The following is a 22,579-nucleotide window of genomic DNA, read 5'->3' as shown; positions in this document are numbered from 1 at the left end:
GAAATGGGTTGGTAGTCCCACCAACTATTTTCTTCTGCAAGGTCCATTGTGTGGAGCTTCTGATAATGGTGGGATTAGGGGTGTACAAAATCGAACTAAATTGTAAATCGAGTCAAATTGGAAAAAAAACCCGACTAGTGGTTTGGTATGACTTGGTTTGTATTTGAAAAAAAAACCCGGCTATATTTGGGTTGGTTTAGTTTCAACTAAAAAAAATCAACCCGAAACCAAACAAACCCGACATTATATATATAATTTTAAAATTTTATTTTATATGTATTTACTTTGATATAATTTTTAAATATTTCTTATACTTTTTCATAGTTTTTATTTTTTAACATATTATTTCATGTTTGAAAGTTTGAATTGTTAATGGTCCAATAAAGATTATAGTCCATAGATGTTGGTAATTATAATAAAGCTTAAATCAAAATCAAATTAATACTAATGCAAAAAGAAAATCAATTCAACACTAAGAATGACAATAATATTGAATATTTTTTCTTTAGTTTTACATACGTTTAGACAATTAAAATACATAATCTAATTTTAATTTCCTTTAATATTTAGTCATGTAACTAATACTTATTAAACTTATTTTAGCATGATTTAGTACTTTTAAATTATGATCATTGTTATTATTACTTATTAATTTGCAATATTTGTTTTACGCGATTTCATTATAATTTTTTTGTTGGATATTTTAGTGTCATTAATCATATCATATTTTGTGTTATTTTCTTAAGAAACACCTTAGAGAGTTGTATTTTGGTAGGACTAAAGAAATATTTGAAATACAAATAAATTATATGTTTGTATAAATACTTTACCGGAAAAATCTGAAAAAATCCAAAAAAGAACCGAGGTTGAAAAACCCGACTTTTATTGATTTAGTTTGGTTTATAAATTCAAAAATCCGACACAAATAATTTGGTTTGATATTTGAAAAATCCGAATCAACCCGGCCATGTACACCCCTAGGTGGGATCAATGAAAAGTGATGTGGGAGACTTTAGTGATGAAATAGATGGTTTCCTAGTTGTGGGGACATTGACATTTTATCCCTTGCTCAATGCTCATGTTGTTGTTGCACTCAATTACAAATAACTATGTAGGGTGTAGAGCTAAAGTAAAAAAAATACATCTTAATTATTTTGTTGACTAAGCTACCTACTCTACTGGGTTTAAATGAATAGTTAATAAATAATCAGACTAATATATGGCATTGACAAGTTAACAATGTTTTGAAGCTATAACAGATCATGAAGTACAAATGAATGGGCAGCCAGTTTATGAACAGTTCATTCTAGTTGTCACATAGGATATTTAATTAAAGAAAGAAACTCAATGTGAAAAAAAAAAAAACTCTAATACATTAAACAGTTCCAAGTAATGAAGAAAATTATTACTACAGCATAAAATAACACAATAATTTTCTTATGAGTGCAGTTCAGTGACCAAGAGACTACATATTCTAATTGTATATCCTAAATACTTTCTGTTAACCTAGTATGAATTCTTACTTCTCTATTTAAGCTCAACTCATGTCATCAAACTTCATACTTCGATTAAATGCAAAACTCGGCTCACCACCAAGGATTTGTGATGTATGTCTGCCACCAATTTTGTACTACTTCTACTGTTAAACAAGACTGATTGGTAAGTTATTGTATCAACCACAGTGTGGAAACAATAATTGGCATGCTTTATTACTCCCATTTGACACAGTAGTTGCTTGAATAATGCAACTGTATCTATGTCAGATCTTCTGTAATGCATAATATTAGGATAATCCGACACTGATGCTACAATATTTTTGGAGGATCCGAGCAACATAGTCTTGCCACGTAGGATAAGCCTCGCTCTTTAGGTCCCAAGAATGTAAAGAAAAAGAAGAGCATAAAGGTACAAAAAAGTGAGAAGGCTCACACAAAAATGAAAATGTATCCCAAGTACATGTGGAACAATAGGTCTTTGATGGTGGATAAAACTAAAAACAGCACATTTTATATTACTTGAGAAAAGAAATGTCTAAAATATAACCAGGGTCCCAACTCAACCTATATTACATTTCTTGAATTTGATTACTCCAAAATCTAGAACAAATGAGACTTACATATATCAAAACTTTTAACGAGGGGTCCAGCAAGGTCTCCCGTATGTGCCTCAAAAGCCAAAAGTTTACTTCCACAATGGCATACTTAGGTAGTATCAGATCATAATGTACACTGGCGGCAATCTCTATTGAAGGTAGAAAGAGGCAAGCAAGTTGAGGCATCCAAGCAATTCCCCAAGTAAAGCCACTTGAAAACCAACTAGCACATGCTACATCTCTCAGAACAATTTAACAAATTGATTGCACTAGAAAGTACAAACAACGAGCTGAAGCTTCCTCGCAGTGAATAACAGATTAAAGCTCTCGCAAATCAAACTCTTTTAGGGTCATTCAACTTCATAAATCACGGGGAAAATTGTTGACTTGGCCTTCCTCCAATACATCCTTATTATTCACCTTATAAGCTATCCGTATGCGCATGACAAGGGATTTCTGGGGAATGACGGAAAATATTAGATAGCTGTCACTATAAACCAAAACTGCAGAGGTGACAATGTTCACGGGCTATAAATAGTTACTCAAAAAGTATTACAATGCTTTAAATTTGTGGATGACGGGATGCACACACATATTGCAATAATAAAAGAGGATATGAAAAAGTGCTTATTTTTATAGTCAGGTTCACAAAAGAGCGATCATGCAAAGTGCTAGAATATGCTCAATCATCAAATGGATAATTCACATACCTTGCCGTGTTGGCTGTTTGTGAGTTTCAACTTTTGCATGATTGATCCACTACTATTTGCAGGTAACATGTTACCACTTGCTGGATCCAAGTGCAATTGAAGAAACTGCACCAAAAATGACGAACTAAGCATAGTTGAGAGCTCATGAACATGGTACATGACTTAAAATTAGATTGGTTAGATCCCAGAAACAAATTACAAATGACAGTTGCAGTGGTTGAAGGAATAGGTAAGCAAAAATGAAAAAAATCTCTTAACGAACCCCAAAGAAGTCATTGTAATTTCCTAGAAAAGCACCTAACCTATCACTAAAACCTCCAGCCTCAGAAGTCTCACCCATGAAGATATCACTTTGGAAAGATCGCTCTGCCCTCACCTGGGGTTAGATAATTTCATGATTTTTCCGCTTGGATTGCAAGTACTAGTTTCTATTGGAAGATGAAAGAAAACTGACAGATCAAAAATGATTTTTACCAAAAAAATTGATTTAGAATAATCACAGACGGGGTAAGCTCAGGAAGGGCAATTGGTCAGTTCATATCATAAAACCAAGCATTCTATGCCAACTCTTCTTCCCAAGTGAAAAGTAAAAAACAAATAAGTCCAATTACCTTTGGAACTGCAGCTTGGAAAATAAAGTTTGTGAGAACTTCACCCGACTTGTTTGTAAAACTAGCTTCAATAAGTGTTGTCTGTGGGTTTTCAGGCTTCTTTGAGAAGTTGAATGTTAATTTTAACGAGCTGCTCTCAAATGCAACTATTGATGGATATGCAGGACCATTTCCTTCTGTAACTGAACAAAGAAATATGTGTCAACTTTGAAGAAGCATTACACTGTAACCAAGGTTAAAGCACAGAAAGAGACTGCACCAGCAATTGGTGAGCTGGAAGGGAACCCATTCAATAAATCCAACATAGGAGAACTTCCAGCTGTAGTAGAGACTTGAACTGAAGGAGCAGAAGGTGAGGACAATCTATCTAATAGATCCACCGGACTTTTAGTGTCAACATTGGAGGGTGACACCTGAATTGTAGATGGGCTGCTATTAGCAGGTGGTGTTCCAATTGACAGAAGATCCAGTAAAACATTGGTGCCACTCATTTGGGCCTGATTTGTACCTGAAATTCAAGGAACAAAATGAGAATAACTGCAAACTCGTGTTTCACCTTTCCCCTCTCCCCCTTTCTTTTCTTTTTTACTGGTGACGGTCTTTGTAAAACAAGTTGGTGGGGTTGCCTAACTCAATCTAGTTTTACAGTAGAATTAAAAATCTTAAAGTTCAAATAGAACTTCAATATTCCCCTAACTTTAATCATAGATATCATGCAGGAAGCAGCGTTTTAGAGACAGGACAGTTCTGAAACACAAATCCTTCCACATCTTGGAATGTACAATTAAGGAATTTAACTTATTGTGCTCCTATAGTCCACAATTTACTAGCAAAACTTTCTCACACAAAAGAACAGTAAAATTCATGGATTTTAATTACTGTGCTTTAGATCGACAATTTACTAACAAAACTTTTTCACACACAATTGGACTTGATAAACAGTCTCGTTAAAATAAAATAAATAGAACCAAGTTTTTAATAACGGTAATTCAAAGGGCTTGTTATCGTTTTGTTGCATTGCATGTTGATATCTTTGTCCTAATGATATTACATGACAATCACTTGTATGGACCATATTCATTATCTAGCTCGCAAGGACAAAAACACTCTTCTAGTTCCCCACAAACTCAACCAATCAATTTTATAAGAAATGGAGGCTCACATCCAGTGTCTTGTGTCTTGTGTGATAAGAATGTTACCAAGACTTAAAGGTAAAGTTTTATAAAGTGGTTGTTAGACCAACTATGTTGATGGGGCGCAGTGTTGGCCGGTCAAGAACTCGCACATCCAGAAGATGAAAGTAGCGAAAATGAGGATGCTGAGATGGATGTGTTGGCATACTAGGAGAGATATGGTTAGGAACGATGATATCGGAACAGCGTGGGAGTGGCTTCCGTGTTGGACAAGATGAGGGAAGCAAGACTGAGATTGCTTGGGCATGTGAAGAGAAGATGTACAAATACCCTAGTGAAGAAGTGTGAGCAATTGGCTATGGTGGGTCTGAGGATAGGTAGAGTTAGGCCGAAAAAGTATTGGAGAAAGGTGATTAGACAGGACATGACACACCTGCAGCTTACTCGGTGCACTAAGCTCCCACTATGTGTGGTGTCCAAAGAAGGGCCGGACCACCAGGGTCTATTATACGCAGTCTTATCCTGCATTTCTGCAAGAGGTTATTTCCACAGCTCAAACCCATTACCTCCTGGTCACATGACAACCTAGATAGGAGGCTATGGAGGTTGAGAATCAAGGTAGAACATTAGCAGGTAGTCATGTTGATTCAAGTGACTCCAAAAAGGAGGAAAGAATAGAAGAAGCCATAGGTATGAGATTTAACTAAACGGTGGTTCTTGTTTGTACTAATAATGGTCAAAGGATGCACATTTAACATTTAAATAAGGTACAGGAGAAGATCTGAATATGAACAAAATCAGAACAATAAACGCAAACATAAGGAAGAACTCATGCAATGGAACATAGCAACACTAACCTGATTGTGAAGACATTGGCACCAGATCAACACCAAGAAGATCCTGAAGAAAGTCTCCACCAGAAGAGCTAGGTGCAGGAACATCATCTGAACTAAGATCAAGTAAGTCAACAAGAGGGGCAGCACTGGGCTTGGCAACTCCATTTGGAAGATTGACTGATACTCCTTGAGATGTTGACACAGCTGCTGGTACAGAACCAGCCTTCCTTCCGCTGTGGGTTGCTTCATCAAGAACTGGCATTCTTTCTACAAGTGAAGGCCTGAAAACATACATACATAATCAACAACTCCTATGACTGAGCTACATAAAAAGTAGGCATCGAACAACCTTCAATATGAAATCAAACAAACCTGATATTCTGATGCCTCCCAATTATTGAGTTAAATTCAATAGCTCTCTGTTGCAGTTCAAGCACAAAACTCCCTTTGTACTGGACAATGATGTCATTTATCCGCCTACACCAAATCGGATATTCACACATTTCTCATTATCCTGAAGAACTCGTTTAGCAGTTGTTTACTCTTTGAGCGGCCATTAGTGTGTCATCTTAAAAAATAGATTTAAGCAAGTAAAAATGAAAAATACCATGAGTGGGACACATGAGACAGTGGGAGGACAAATAGTGGGCTGTGCATAGATTTTATTTATTTATAGAGGTATGCCCAACTTGGTGGCATGTCCCATAATGGAAAGAAATTTCCATAAAATGCAACAAGACAGAAAAAACTTAGAGACAACGTGCAAAATAGATATCAAATTAAACAATGTGTGGTTAATTTGGCAGTAGTTTGTTAGCTGTGTTTAAGTAACTGTAAGCGCATGGGAGAAAAACCAAGCACCTCCCAAACAGAATGAAAAAGAGCACATACTGTGAACAAGATGGAAAGCGACTTGACAGCTTTAGCAAAGCAATCAAACACATCGCCCGAGTAGTGAGATCAAATGAATGGCTCTTAAAGGAAGTCTCCACAACATCCACAGCATCAGATTCTGTTACCTGCTCCAAAGAACTATATCAGAGAACCTAGAAATAGACAATTCTGATCCAGAAATAATTTAAAATGATGACGTGCATGCGTCGATCTCAAATAACTTTCACGGTTTTTTTAAAATGAGACACAGAAAAGGAGCAAATTGGATAGTGAGGACTGAGGAAGCTGACCCCAACTGCTGACCCCAACTAACATGAGAAAGAGTCAGCTATTGTAGTTTATAGTTCAAGGTTCAAGTCAAACTATAAACTATTACGACTGTCGACTTGTTTATCAGCATCTATCATTTCATTTTCGAAATCACATCTGTACTTCGTTGAGTGCATTTGAATCTGCAGACAACAAAAATGCTCCTCATAGTACATCATTCTTAACTTCATGTCAACATGCACAGCATGTGGAGCAGAGGCGGATCCAGGATTTGATGATTACGGGTACCACCATTACTAAAAAACTGAGTTCTTCCGACAGACAAAATTTACGGACGCCGTCAGTCTACTATTTCATTTAGATAAGCTAAAGGACAATATTGAAAACTCAGATGAAATTGATTTTAAAAATTTCTTCAGGAAACCAACAGAACCGACGAAAGTCATCGGTTAATGAAATTATCATTTTTTTCTAATACTTTTCTTCTTTTTAATTTAATTAATGATAGAGGCTATCGGAAAAAATCAAGGGACTCCATCGGTGTTTTATTCCAAGATGATAATTTTGATAAGTGACTATTTGTAGGTCCTGACCCTTGGGAAAAAATGTGTTCTTAGTGGGGCACTATCTTTAATGCAAACTTACCACTAGTTAATAAGAGTGAATTAAGGTCTGCATTCAGCCGGCTCAATCCATTTTGAATTAATTCGGTTCAATTTGATCCAATTTGAATTAATTTAGTTTGGTTTAAACCTTTTGGTGTATAAATAAGAACGTGATCACCAAAGCGAATAAGTTTTGTCCAATTCGACTATTTTTCTCGATTCAGATTCTGTTGAATTATGTGATCAAACGATAAATAAAATTTTCAACAAGCAAATACATCCCTTCAATCTACATATAGCTAGATTAATATTATGTCACTTGATATCACCACTCTAAATTATTTTGGAAATTAAGAAAAGAGTAACATTAGATGGGTAAATAGAAAAAATGATTTAAAATTATATTTAAATAATAATTTCAAGATCCAGAAAAAGAAAATGCAGAAAATACATAATTTAAATAAAATCATAAAATAGGGTTTGTGAAAGAGAAAAGAAACCGAAAAAATAAGAAAAAGATCTAGACTAATATTGATGTACATATTTTTTTCTAATAAAATCTGACCCTTTTGGGTCTTTAATTAAAAAGAAGAAGATCTAGACTAATATTGTATCTCTTGATATCATCGCTCTAAATAATTTTGGAAATTAACAAAATAGTAACATAAGATGGATAAACAGATATTATTATTAAAGTCAAATTTAAATAAGAATATCAAGATCCAGAAAAAGAAAATACATGATTTAAATAAAATAATAAAATAGAGTTCTGAAAGACAAAGAAATGGAAAAAAAAACAGCCGAAAGGAATGGGGACGGGACGCGGGGGGGGGGGGGGGGGGGGGGGGGGGGGTAGCACTAGGGACAGAGCCACAAAGATAATAAATGAAAAAAAAGGCTTTGAGTCTCGATCCTAGGATCAATTGCTTCACACTTGACACCTTAGCCATGGCACCCACCATCAATTTTTTACTTCGGTGCCACTTTTTATTTATGTATAAAATACCAGTACGTGTATTAAAAATATACCAGAGCATCTGGTTGACATGCCACTCCCAACCCACTATATAGATCTGCCTCTGGTGTGAAGTTTTCCAAGGTTTATGATTGCATTAGTAGAAACACATTACATTGAAATATTATTAGAATTTATGTGCTATAGTTCATAAAAGAATTAAAAATGCTGAACTTTGTGGAATTTGTAAAATCCCGAAGAAACAACTTAAACAATGTTTGGTTGAGGGCTTGTCTATTTTTCTTTTTTTGAGTGAGGGATCTGTAGGAGATGGAAGCTTTGTATATTACTTTATTGTTTAATTTCATAACTGAGAAATTTATTGTTTCCAACTTCAGTGCTTGGTAGAAATACCAGACTTGGTTCACCAATGATGAATCAAATTCGTCTAGCACACATCTCATGCTGTACCACCTTAACCAATTGAACTAGAAGTCTACATGCAGAAACTTGTATAATACATGGAATTTTCTTTTACACCAATTACCATAATCAATCCAATCCAATTAGGAAACTCTGCCACTACCCTACATGGTCCTTGTCAATGGTACATGGAGAATTGTGCTCTAGTGATAGAAAAAGTAGTGAGACACTTCATCTAGAGTATGCTGGAAAATAAATAAGAGGACCAAGTAATATGATGCAGAATCATTTAGGGAAAAACTGTGATGCTAAGAAAGATCAAAATTAGTAGAATAGTAACTGTTCAAAAGCATGAACTCACGGTCAAGGGTTCTTCAATATCAAGCCTTCCAGCATTGTTTACTAACATGTCACCGTATTCTCCAATGCACCAAATTGCAACTCGAACCAGAGTTTCCTAACAAGAAAAAATTACCAAATCATACAAACAATCAGACACAAAAGGGGGAAAGGAACTAGGAGTTCTAGGCAATTCTTGAAGTACCTGTTCCCCTGCTGCTTGCACTGCTCTGTATAGAGAACGTACTGCATAACCATGGAGGTCGGAAGCATTTGTAATCACCACAATCAGAGAATGCCACGCCTCATCCTTCACATCATTTCCAGCCTATTGCAACAGTAGACAGATCAGTACTTTTTAAGAAAGAACAAAAGGAAAAACACACCCATAACAACTTGAGCTTTTAGATGAGGCGGTCCACACTATTCAACGTGGTATTCGAGTAACGGAGTAAGCATGGGTATAAGTTTGAGTCTAGCTCGCTGCCACCCATGTAAAAGGTTTTTCCTAGTGCTTAAACCAAGAAAAAGATTAGTCCCCTCACGTAAGTTGGTGACTTACAACCCCTAAAAGATAACTTATGTTCTTTAATTAACAGAAAGACCATATGGCCTACAAACAGTCTAAAACTCAAACAGAAAGATCATAAAAAGAAGGTCAGCCCGAATGCACTAAGCTCCCACTATGAGCGGGGTTCCGGGAAGGGCCGGACCACAAGGGTCTATTGTACGCAGTCTTACCCTACATTTCTGCAAGAGGCTGTCCACATAATACAAAGAAATATATCAGTTTGTACATACCTCAGAGAGAACCTTGAGCATCTGATCAATGTACCAAATTTTCTCAGGTGAGAACCTACAGCACCACATAAGCAGTTGTAAGTAGGAGATGCATTTGAAGATGTCTTGGAAGAGTAAACAATGCAGTTGTTTGGGAAAGTTATTGAATCATATTACAAACATATGAACCCCGCTTCTCCTGGGGACACAACCAGAGAAATCAAGAGTAACAAAAATATAAAAAGAACAGATGAATGAACAGAAAACACATATCCTCAGTAATATTAAAAAGCAGAAGCATTTAGCAAATTCAAAGAATCAAAATCATAGTTCTCATAAACATTTTCAGTATTACTTACTTTTCCACAATGGAACAGATTTTTGCAGTGAGATCTCCCCTAAACTCCGGATCACTTGCTTCTAGATATTCTATTAACTCCTTCGTCATAGGCTTCACATTGCTTTCGTTTACTAAGAGATACACAAGTTCAACGGCTCTTTTACGAATTGATGGATCGGAATCCTGAAAATTAAAAAAGCCACAGGTTGCTGCATGTTGATAAATGGAACACCAGGGAATAGTATGTCTAAATACGCTAGTTTAACAAAAAAAGTTGCATAATCTCACATGTAGAAATGACATTATCGATCTGTGAAGCACATGGGATACATGTTCTAGCTAGTCAGGGTATGTTTTAAGATTCGACTGTAGATATGTTGGACTGGAGATTAAAGGGAAAGAAGGATAAGGATGAAGAAGTGGAAAGATTATGAGGAAGAAAATAATGTAAAGGTCAAATACCTTCACACATTCCAAAATTGTTGTCCGATGCCTCTGCACTGCTTGACTATCTACAGCTAAAGCTTTCATCAACATGTTCAGTGCAACATATCTGAAATAATTGGACCCAACTAGGATTACAAAAGAACCCATGCTAACAAGACAAACAGCAATGAAAATCATCCAATATATCTAACCGTGCATATATCATATAGAGAAGTGGAAGAAAAAAAACCTCCTATTCTGTAGCCTCGAAAGGAAAAGGGTAAAAACTAAGAAATAAGCAGGCGACTGTAGTCAGTATGTGGTGCAGATTCAGAGGCATGCCAAAGATCTGTCACAGGCTAAATTCAATGGAGATATGCATTTTCTCATTAAAAAAAAGACACGTGTATATCACACCAAACAAGGGTGCTCTAAGACAATGATAGAATTTCTGACCACCAATTAACACATAGAACACTATAGTACAAGAGTACCCTGTATTTTGAAGGCACACAACAAGTGGAGGCAAAACATACACCACTTAATTGCAAAATACATACAAGATCAATATGGGTTGGACACAGAAGTGCCACATTTTGAATGCAGATAGCTGTTCCTGACAACTGAGTTTTGTTTTGGTTAAACAATTGCTCGAGTGCATGACAACACTGGCCATCACCCACCAGGACCCAAAAGACAAAATAACTCACATAAGATAACCCCAACATATTGCGGGGAAAATATGCAAAAAGAGAATGACCTGATATTGTTATCACGGTTGGATAAAAATCTTCCCAAAATGTTAATAGCAAGCACCCTCAAGCCACCATTATCGTCTACACTCATGATAGCTGCAACACATTCATAAAGAATAGCATTGCCTGCATTTTTGTTTGATTCAGTTTTTGTTGCCACCTAGAGAAGATTACAGATTTGTTAGAGAAATATATATTTCATCATACATTATAAACTTCTGAAAGGTCGAGATATGACTAGAGAAAGAAAGATTATAGACCCATTCAGACACATATCATGTCCTTGTGAATATTCTCACTTAGTTGCATACCTATCAAAGAGAATTTCTCATTTTGTTGCATGTTTTTAATAAGAGCCTTTCTGATAAAATTTCATTACGTCTCCTCAACAAGCAAGTGAGCAATTGATTCAAAATTTGGAAAGTTTCAACCAAAAAAAAACATTTTTTTTTCAAAAGTTGTTTTTAACCAAACACCAAAAATAGAAGTTCATCAGTTCTTGCAAAAGCTAAAGAAGTACTTTCCAGTGTTTGGTTGGGAAACAGCTTTGGCAAAAAAAAATAAAAATTAACAGAAAAATTCAGAACATGTTCTCCAAAATGTTGAAGCAAACGCCAAATCTATTCTGATATTTTGGGGCCAAGAATCACCTAAAGCCTTTGCTGTAACAAAGTTCCAAAAGAGGAGAAGCTATGGCCAACCTAGAGGAGAATAACTCTGCCATTTGACATTGGTATGGTGGAATGCAAAAGAAAAACATAAGAGTCTAGATTTATGTCACTAAAAAGGACAATCCAAACCTGTAATACACAGTACACAAACTAACTGTACTGTCCCTTCGGTATTCATAGAATAATCTGTTAATAAAATTTCATCTATGCTAACAAAAATCTCTCTGCCACACAAATATTTCTGTAAGGGCAAGATTGACATGCACTACCAAAACATTGAAAAAGATGACTATCAGGAGACATTCGGAAAACTTCAAGACTAAACAACTCAGTGATATGAATAGATATACATTAAGATGCAAAGAGGTGCAACAAACCTGAGCTAGAATATCATTCATAGTATCACTGGCATCGGCATCATCTTTCCCCAAAGAACGCAAGAGCCTAAGCAATCTTATTTGAAGGAAAGGATCTGTAATGCCAGAAACGTCATACTCAGGCGCATATGGACTGTTTGCGAGATCCCTCATAAGTTTGACTAAACCATCCGTGCATTTCTAGAACCACACATAAAAAAAATTATTGCCACATCAAATAGAAGATAAAGTTTTTGATGCTTGAAGTTATCAAAATTCAAATATCTGCTCCAGCATGTGTAGTTAAGCTCACACTAACACTATTTTGGTTAAAAGAAGGCTGGAAGAAGTACAATGTGGATGCTCTTTGATTACATATTTGGTCACTCACTTCTAGTTGTTTGGTATGATAGGAAGAGAGTTTTGTCCTTCCCAACCAATCTTTAAAAGGTGGGAAAAGCTGACACAGAAAGCTTGAATAAACTCCCCATCACCCCAACTTTAACCTCCCAAGAAACAAAATAAATGTTTCTCACGCCTCCTCTTTTACTTCCCATTTCTCATAACTTTTCTTCCAATACGATGAAACATAGTGTTTGTTAAGGCCCGATTTTGCAGGTTTAGTCGTTTCTCATGTAAATCATCAAAAAATGACTAGGTGCACATCAGAAGGGCGGGAGACATCCTAATAACAAGGACTCTTTAGAAGTAGTGGAGGTATAAATTCAACTTTAGTTTTAGTGGTCACATAAAATCAAAACTTCTCTTAGGAAGAAGAGTAAAGTTCTCTTGGAAGCAGCAGTTTGAGCTGTCATGCTTCCTCAGGCCCTCCAAAATTATTTAGGCAACATACAAAAGTTAAAAAGGAAGGAATGTGGTGGAGGAATTGAAGGGAGTACCAAGGACAGATAAGTTCCCGAGCCTTCACTCAAGTTGCAAATTAGGGAAACAGAAGATAAATGAAGAGAAATTAGAAAAAAAACACAAAATCTATCACTTTTTGGCCAAGGAATTTTTTCACTTTTTCCTCAACTCCAGAAATCGCATTTGGCCATAAAATTCCAGAATTTCACTTGAAGTTGAATTCAAGAATTTAAAAAACAACAAAAAGGTGTTTTCACTTTTTTCACTCCAAATTACTCACAAAATGTCAAAGACAACTCCAAATTGTATTCATGGCCAAACACAATCAAATATCATTTTTTACTTTGAAAACAAAAACTACTTTTTCCAAATTTCACAATGAAACATGGCCAAACTCTTAAACAAAAAACTCATCATTTTTTCCTTTTGAAATACTTTTGGGCCCAATGAAAGATATGGTCCTCCAACCTACTTTCTACTAGCTTTCCAATTTCCTGACCAAATGAAAGAAAATTTTCTAAAACCTCTTCTTCCATTCTCTCCTTATCTAGAAAAAGCGTTGGTCATGACATCACACATCAATTCAGCAATGCATGTACTATTCAATGCAACCCTCCTTTTCAAAATAGAGCTCATGACCCATGGGTTATGAGGCACACACCTTATACTGTAGGATGGGTTTCAGGAAACTAGCTATACTTTTCAGTGGATATCTCCAATATCAACTAAATCATATTCCAGACGGGGAAAGCATAATCTGAGTAAATGACCAACTGTTTTACACAATCATAGTCCACAAGGGTTGTAAACCGGTTGCTCAATATTAAAAAATATACAAAATTCTTGATCTGCATCACATCACAAAGTTGCAAAAATAAAATGAGAATACAATTCACTTTCCTATTTTTACTTGTTCAAAAATGGAAAAGGAGGGGGCTATCAAAGCAACAGTACAGCGACACAAAAACATAATTAAGATATTCCTCTAGAAGTATCAACAGATAAAGTTATCAGTGGTTGACTAACCTTTCTGAAATGTTCAAGAGCCTCTGTACTAATTTTACATAGATCTATACAAAGCTGGACACCAGTAATGAGAACTCCATGGTGCTTCTCACTTAACAAGGAAGCTGCAGCGTGTATAAAATTTTCGGCAAGATCGGGGACCTTCTTTATAATTCTTATAGAGCAAAGTGCTGCCTACAGTAGACCAAAGTAGAGTGAATATAATGTGAAGGAACCATTTGCAAGTTTAGCACAAAAGGAACATCATATATCTACCAAGTGAAATACTCATGTCATGAGAAAAACTAAAAGACATTAAGTAGTTGTTTGGGCAATACTGGTTTCAAGTTGAAAACAGAGTATTTGAAGTTAAAATTTGAAAAGAATATTTTGAACAGATTTCGCTGTTTTGTGTAAACAACAACATACACAATTAAGTGATCTATTCCAAAAGGAGACCCAGAGGAAAAAAAAAGCAGAGCCAACGACAAGAATGAGGCCCCAAGTATAGAGTTCACATGAAAACTTTAAATGAGCTGATCATGGAAAGAAACACATAGATGCACAATGATACAAGGAGAAGAAATGCTAACAGCAACTCTTTTTGGGGGGTATAAGTCAAATGATTTTTTTGATAATGATAAATCAAATAATTTCATTGATAGAAGTTAAACACAAAGTCTGTAAGAAAAGATAAACGCTGTGTATGACTCGACCCAAGTCAACCATATTGTCTAGCTACCTATACAATATGGTATACTCTCCTTACACCAAAAGTACAAACGTTAAGTTAAGGTGTTAATGCAGAAATCAGTATTTCGGAAAAAAATTATAGTCTTTCATTCCAATGCTGACAGAAGCTGTTTAAAAAGGACGTGTTCCATAAGGTTTCATCAAGCAAAAAACGACTTTGAGTATTCCATTTTCCAGAGTTATACTTGATCAGGGAGTCAAATTTCCATTCAGTAATTCATGCCAAAACATAATGAGTCGTGGCTAGGATAATCAGCTGCTACCATCTCCCAATTCCTAATATGTAATTTCTGCAATAGGATATTACAAATTTCACCAACTAAGACACAAAGGTCGAGGAACTTAATTGTGAAGCCTGATCTGAAAATCTACTAAACCAGCCACCCCTCATCCGAGAACAATGTCCTAACATTGAATTAGCCCGCTTTTTTTGACACTATATCCTGAAACTCTCAAGCAACTTATCAGAGAATCATACACACATCCCTTCTCGTATATGGAAAGATACTATCTCACTTCTCAAAGACGCCAAGTTCAACACTGAGCCAATCACCAAGACCAAATTTTCCACACTAACCTACTCATTACTCAACATATTCTCTTTTCCTGTTAACAAACCTCCATCTCTACAGATGGACCTCAATTAAATATAGTTCTTCAAATGCATTCTTGTAGAAACAAGTTACAGTTGGCCAAAAATCCCATAAGAATTCCAGTTTAAGTAATGGGAAAGAAATTTGATGATATAGACAACATTCAAAAACTCTAGCCATTAGGAAGAGACATGAGACTTACCTTCTTTCGGATATTAGGATCTCTAAACTTTAGCAACCGTTCAACTTCTGGTGCAAGGTCACGAGCCATTTCTGCAGAACCAATATTCCCTAATGCACAAAGAGCAAGTCCAACAATATATTGATTGGTGTGGTTAAGATCTCTACTCAAAAGTTAAGGTATATGAGTGTAACTGTGAATTTGATCTTTAAAATTCACAGAGCAACAGCAGCTGTTACCTTTAAAAGTTTTATAAATCAAAGAGCAATAGCCTAGCCTAATCAACTCAAAGTGCTTTTGAGGTAAAAAAAAAAAAGGAAAAAGGAAGAAAAAGAAAAAAAAAAGGACCTTCTCCAGTGATTCGTTCTCCATATATCGCTTTTATTTTTTTTATTTTTTTCCATATATCCCTTATGATCTGGTTTGAATGTACATATAAAGAGACTTCTTTTAAAGAGGAAAAAAATGAAACACAACAAAAGGATACTGCTTTATAGAATTCGTAACCAACATTAGAACCTCTTGTCTTTCGTCAAGAAGCAACATTAGGCCAAGATATCCTATTCTTTTCTCTGGAAATCCTGGAGAAGCAATCAGCTTCAAGCATTCCATTTGACCAAAGTGTGTAGGATAACCTAGCATGTGAATGAACATTAGTTTTGCAAGATTGCGATGTCTGTAGTCATGATCATTATCACTGATTGCAGCTCTGATAGCAGCACACTCTTTTCTTACTACAGCACGCTCCTCTGCTGCAGTTTTGCTAGCACGGATAGCCCGAATCATGTCCCTGCATTCGACCAATAAGTGCATATAAATTTCTATTATAAGCTCTTATATTATCTCATTTTCAGTTAACCTAAATGAAATTTCTGACAGGGGAACTAGGGAACCACCCACATTTTTTTCTATGATAGAATACTGACTTTAAAAGGGAGCAGAAATTCAGATGGAATTGTCCTTGACAAACAACAACAACAACATATCCAATGAAATTCCACAAGTGGGGCCTAGGGAGGGTAAAGTGTACACAGACCTTACCACTACCTCGTGGAAGTAGAGAGGTTGTTTCGGCAAGACCCTCGACTTGTGTACAGCAAATCAAAGTAAGTATGAAAAAGGGGAAATGACACTGAAGGAAATATACCAACTAATACAGAAACAGTAACAACAACAAAATAGTGCAATAACAGAAACACCAAAAAAAAAAAACAGATGGTGGTAGAAAGCAAAAGCAAGACACTACAAGAATAAAGTTAATACTATGGCAGACACCACTAAGCCCCTAAACCCTTCCGGGAAGCAAGAGAACACTACCTACTAACCTTCTACCCTAATCTGCAACCTCCACACACTCCTATCTAAGGCATGTCCTTAGTAAGTTGAAGTTGGGCCATGTCCGATTTAATAATCTCTTTCCAGTACTTTTTCAGTCTACCTCCTCGTACCCACTATATCCAGCCTCTCGCACTCCTCATTGGAGCATCTGCGCATCTCCTCTTCACATGCCCAAACCATCTTGTATGTTCTCAAATGGGATTATTAGAAACAAAATATATCAGATTCCTCTAAGAAGACAAACAGAGTAATCCAGGCAGTCCCACCTTCCATCTTGTGAATGCTCTCTCTTTGATGAACTTAAGAAGTTTTAATGGGGAGTACCACCTCGCCCATCTACAAAGTTTTATCTTATGCAACATAAAGTAGTAGAAATAAACAAGTTTTCTGTTCTGGTAAAGATAAATTGCAAAGCACCATGTTGCTTCCAGGGTATAAAGGTGTCACAAGTGCCACTCTTCTACATGAACCATAGCTATGCAAGTAATGAATAAACACTTAATTTTGGACAATTTATCTCCCAAAAAATAGCCATTCGGTGTTGTGAAAGACTGTAGCACTAGCAGACATGGTTATGGGTTTGGAGATGGAGCGTCAAAGGTGGCAGCTCGAAGAATACGCAGTACTACGTCCATAAATGAAGCAATATGGACCCAAAAAAAGGAATCTCATTTCTAAACGCATGGAAGAAGTTCTTGACATGGACCCAAAATCTTGCCCTGAAAGCTGGAAAAACTACTTAAAACCTGGGATCATGAAGGTATCTTTAATCCCAGAAGAATAAATCTTGTCACTCCCTTTGAGCAGAGTATGGCAACAAGTGGAAGAAAATTGCTGTTGAAGTCTCTGGCCGTACTGCTAACGATTAGGCAAGTGGTGGGAAGTTTTCAAAGAGAAACAGCTTAAGCATGTTCAGAAATCCCAGCAAAATCAAGAATACGTTGACAATCTGTTTCTTCCATCTCTGGTGTTGGGTCAGCACAAGGAGGAATCTGTAGGAAGTACAAGCACATATTGGAGACTTCTGCAGAAAAGTACATGCACTTTCTTTTTGGATCCCCCTTGCCTTTACCAGCCATCAGTGTCATGCCAAATCTTGAACTGCCACCAGCTGTCTTTTAAACCCGGTGGCTATGAATGAACAGATGAATTCCACCACTATTTCGCCACCTTCGTCCGTTCTCCCCTGGTGGATATGATATCACATTTAACTTCATCATCTTCCGATCTATCCCCTTCTGTTGGTCCCATACTTGCACCATCTGAACCGCTGTTGCATATACATGAGCTGGCTCACCCCGATTTGGGTATGACAAGACACTTATATCTGGTTCAGCATCTGGATACCTTAATCAGGACTGAAAAGAGCTGGAAGAAGGAAGACAAAACTGGGTACAGCACAACAAGGAGACAAGTGGAGGCTGAACCGGCTGGAGCAACAACTAGTGTTAAGGAAGACTAGAAAAGGAGGGAGAAAATGGAGGAAATTGAAGCAAAATATGAGGTGTTTACATGAAGAGGAAACTGCTTTTCTTGGGAGGATAGAGGGAGGAGAGAATACAGACATCAAACCAATGCATTAGAGAGAGATACAGAGCTAAGGCAGCAAAGTTAATGATAGCTAGGAGTAGTAAGCAATTGAAGTTGTCTAAACTTATAGAACAAAAAACAAACTGGATTCCATAGTCATGGCGGTGGGGTTGGAAATATTGTATCCAAAGATAAACATTAGATTAGGTCAGTTTTTAGTAACTACTGCTAGTATTGTATTTAGTATGCTGTGTTATGACATCCACGTTTTGTAAATCAAGTTTGTATCTAAGACAAATTTTGCTTCTATAGTGAAAAAATCAGTTATTTTTGGCTTCACTGTTTGTTCGTTTTTTTTTTTTTTTACGAGAGTAATAATGAACTTTTTATATGACAAAACAGCACTAAGATAGAACAGAATCCATCTGGAATGAACTATGGATTGGGGAAGAGGATCTGAAGACTACTTTTCCAGACTTATACATCTTGAGTCTGCAACAGATGGATATGGTGACAATTATGGAGTCCTCAAGGGTGGAACTTGACTTTTAGGAGGGCACTAAATGATTGGGAAATCAACAGAGTAGCAGATTTCCTTCAGATTCTAAATGCCTTCCCAGGGACAACTGTAGGTCCTGATTTGCCAAACTGGAAGCTACATAGCAAAGGGTCCTTTACGGTGAAATCATGTTACTGGAGCTTGAATTTTAGACAGACAATGACAACAAAATAGCCATGGGAACTGGTTTGGAAGGTTAAATACTCCATAAAGTTTCATGCTTCATTTGCTTGGCGACCAGGAGAGCATGCTTAATTCACGAAGTACTACAGAGAAGAGGTATCCAGATTTGCTCAAGGTGTTTTATGTGTGATCAAGAGGCAGAGATAAACAGTCATTTATTCATGCATTGCAAAACAGCTATAAATCTGTGGAACATGTTCTTCTGTATACTTGGGATAAGTTGGGAAATGCCAAGGACCTCATTTGATATGCTGCAAAGTTGGGAAGGAGTGGGGAGAAGAGGATCACAAGAAGATTGGTGGAGAAGTATTCCGGCATGTGTCTGGTGGACCCTATAGAAAGAAAGAAATGAAAGATGCCATGATGGAAAAGCTAGCAGTCTCCAAAAGATCAAGATGAAGAGTATAAGTTTTTTGTATTTTTGGTGTAAACAAGAAATAGTGGGGGAGATAGATAGCTTAGTTGATTTCATAGGACAATTGTGAAATTTCTATCTAGACTTTGGTCTTGATGATACCCTCTAGGGTTGTAAATCCCACCCCATCAGCTTTTACCTGATGGGCTTTTTGGTGTGAATATACAGTTACCATTATCCAAAAAAAAGACAGAATCCATTGTATTTTGCAAGAAGTTGAATAAAATCAACAAGTTTTACATGTAACAACAAAACTGACTTTTTCTTATAAGCGCAAAAAAGCTAGCTTTAATTTTAAATCCTTCATAACCAAGATATTTCCCCAACATAGCCCTTAACTGAGAGACACCACCAAAACCAGAAATATCTTCCAACAGACTTATCTGTAATGCAAGTGAGTACTCAAATTCAAGAAATACTCGCACGAACCACAACTACACCTCAATCCAAACTAGAGCAAGTAAGCTATTCTAAGTTATACCTAGTGGTTCTCACTGAGAGACAAATAGTTAATCAAACTCCTGGCTAAAGCCAAATCTCATGTGATTGTAGTAGCAGCGATAAGCCTTAATCTCAATTAAGAAAATAGTAACAACAACTACTTCTACTACTTGTATGCCTGAATCCCTTATTGAGGTAAGTTGAGTGAATCTTCAATCCACCCTTCAATTCCAAAATAGCAAAAACTAACTTGAACTTTCAAACTTAATTCAATAGCAAAAGCAAAGCAAGCAATCTTTTATGAGGAACCAGCACCCAAAAATATCCTTAGCAAAGTGGGAGACCATCAAACCCAAAACTGTCTTCCCCCATTATTGTCAATCCAACCCTTTCACACAATAACTAAAACTCAAATCCTACACTAACTGGAATTTGTCTATATGAATCCTCAATATCCGTTTCCCTCCATTGAAACCCGTTTCATCAACTTTTGACAAAATTCAGTAAACCCAAAATGAAAAACAGATAATTCAGCAAAATATTAATGACCCATATTGATCCAATATAATTAGGAGAAATATGAGTTTCAATTGGGGAAGAGGGTACTAACCTAAGACGTGTACCGGACGAAAAGGGATTCATGATTGGTTCTGCTTTAAAACTTCGAGAAAGCTCGATCAGATCCAGCTGAACAGATTCTTCTAGTGTTTCCTCTCCAACTTGATCAACCCCACAAGCATAAAAAATAAAAAATAAAAAATAAAAAGAGGACTATTTAGGCTCCCATTAAAGCTGGAAAAAAATGTTTATATGACATAAAAGGAAGAATTTGGATTGGAGAAATGGAGAGAAATGAAAATTGAAGGATCTGAGAAGGAATCAGTGGGGTTCTTGGGAGAGGTTTGGATCTGGAAATGGAATGGGAAAAGAAGAAAAAGAAAGGAGAGAGAAGAGAGAGAATGTAACAGAGTGGAAAATATATACATGTGCAAATTAATTTAAGCTAGTAGTATAACAATATGTACATTTAAAAAATAAAATTGAAGCACAAAAAAAATTAGTTATTTTATTTTCTATCTTATCTCGCAATGTAATAATTAAATTGCAAAACGTTGTATTAACTTTACACGAATAACTTTATTTTTTATTAGGTGTCAAATATTATAATAACTTATGCAGAAATTAATACATGAATAAGTTGCCCGTTTACTAGCAAGTAAATGACTTCTTACCATATTTGTGTTTTCAAACTACTCATAAATACTGAAGCATATGGTTAAAACTTTGTTTGGATGGTTGTTACGTATTGTTTCATAATATATCGTATTATATTGTATTATTTTAATGAATATATTGTTTGGATAGATTGTATCGTTCTTCGTCGTTACATAGTGTCACACGTCAATAATTTGAATGATAAACCTAAAAAAAAGTAAGATATGGAGTAGACTACTATGAAAATGTAGGATAAAATATGAAATATGATTATTGCATAATAAATAAAGACAAAATGAAAAGAAAATATTAAGGTAACGACGCGATCACACCAAATCGGTCATTACATAAAATTGGTCATTTCGTTGTTACCTAACGATGGATTTAAACGATACGATATAATAAAATTTAAGTAACAATCAAAACAAACATTGTATCTCAACTAACAATACAATACAATACAATACAACGGGTAACAACCATCCAAACAAAGTGTAAGGGTAAGAACAGTTTGGGTTAAAAAATTGTTCCTTCAGTGTAGGTGCGCGACCTGAGTTCGGTCATTTGGCTAGTGTGTCCCTTGAGTGCAGGTGTGCGGTCTGAGTTGAGTGGGGCTTAAAAAATGCATAAAATTTGTAGGCGACAAATTTTAAACAAGCAACTTAATTTATGCAAAATGATGTCCAAACCATCGATCGGCGGAGTAAGTTTCATTTAATTTATATTTATATGTTAGAATATCATTTTTTTAGTGTTTGATTAAAATTTTCCATGAGACGGTGTTGTGTTACATCGCTTACACTAATATGCATCTACCTTTGTGATTCCTTTGTTGCCTTAGAATTCTGGGTATGCATCTATATCCATTCATATCATATGTGCTCATCTTAATAAGTTCAAATTTAATGGTCCAACATATTAGTATCACGAGATTTTATACATTATAGTATTGAGTCTAATATGAAATTACACAACATGAACAATAGAGTGACCTCAATCCTTGTTATATATAGAATATTATATATTCTAAGGAGCAAACTTTTACGTGAACAAAGAACCATTAGTTGTTATGGGCTTATGGCTTGCCTTAAAAAGGATCAAAATAAAAATAAAAAATCAAACATAGCCAAATCGATCAATTCAAACCAAACTTGAAAAATTAAATTCAAAAACAGAATATCCAAATTAAAATTTCCATATCCAATTCAAACTAATGAACATTCACACCTACATATAACATGTGTTTGCACACAACATTTCAATATCTAATTACAATTTAAGTTGAATATACTAATAACTTTTATAA

The 22,579-nt window shown here is 35.8% G+C and overlaps 1 protein-coding gene across 1 annotated transcript; it reads right to left on the bottom strand.

Annotated features, from left to right (window-relative positions):
* Nucleotides 1-1,985: 1,985 nt before the first annotated feature.
* LOC125829162 (AP-1 complex subunit gamma-2-like) lies at nucleotides 1,986-20,994 on the bottom strand. The gene is made up of 18 exons (XM_049508413.1): nucleotides 20,669-20,994; nucleotides 16,080-16,382; nucleotides 15,614-15,755; nucleotides 14,087-14,260; nucleotides 12,218-12,397; nucleotides 11,175-11,329; nucleotides 10,451-10,541; nucleotides 10,008-10,171; nucleotides 9,670-9,724; nucleotides 9,074-9,196; nucleotides 8,891-8,986; nucleotides 6,274-6,401; nucleotides 5,755-5,859; nucleotides 5,404-5,663; nucleotides 3,673-3,921; nucleotides 3,414-3,595; nucleotides 2,803-2,907; nucleotides 1,986-2,548 (listed from the first exon to the last, which is right to left on the bottom strand). The coding sequence occupies exons 1-18, from the start codon at nucleotides 20,698-20,700 to the stop codon at nucleotides 2,453-2,455; spliced, it is 2,640 nt and encodes an 879-aa protein (XP_049364370.1). The 5' UTR covers nucleotides 20,701-20,994; the 3' UTR covers nucleotides 1,986-2,452.
* Between the last annotated feature and the right edge of the window lie 1,585 nt (nucleotides 20,995-22,579).

Source organism: Solanum verrucosum, unplaced genomic scaffold (assembly GCF_900185275.1).
Source record: "Solanum verrucosum unplaced genomic scaffold, falcon-dt-bn FXZP01000264.1, whole genome shotgun sequence".
Taxonomy (NCBI): domain Eukaryota; kingdom Viridiplantae; phylum Streptophyta; class Magnoliopsida; order Solanales; family Solanaceae; genus Solanum; species Solanum verrucosum.
Note: the sequence above shows the minus strand (reverse complement) of the source record. Positions and strands in the feature narration are given on the sequence as shown.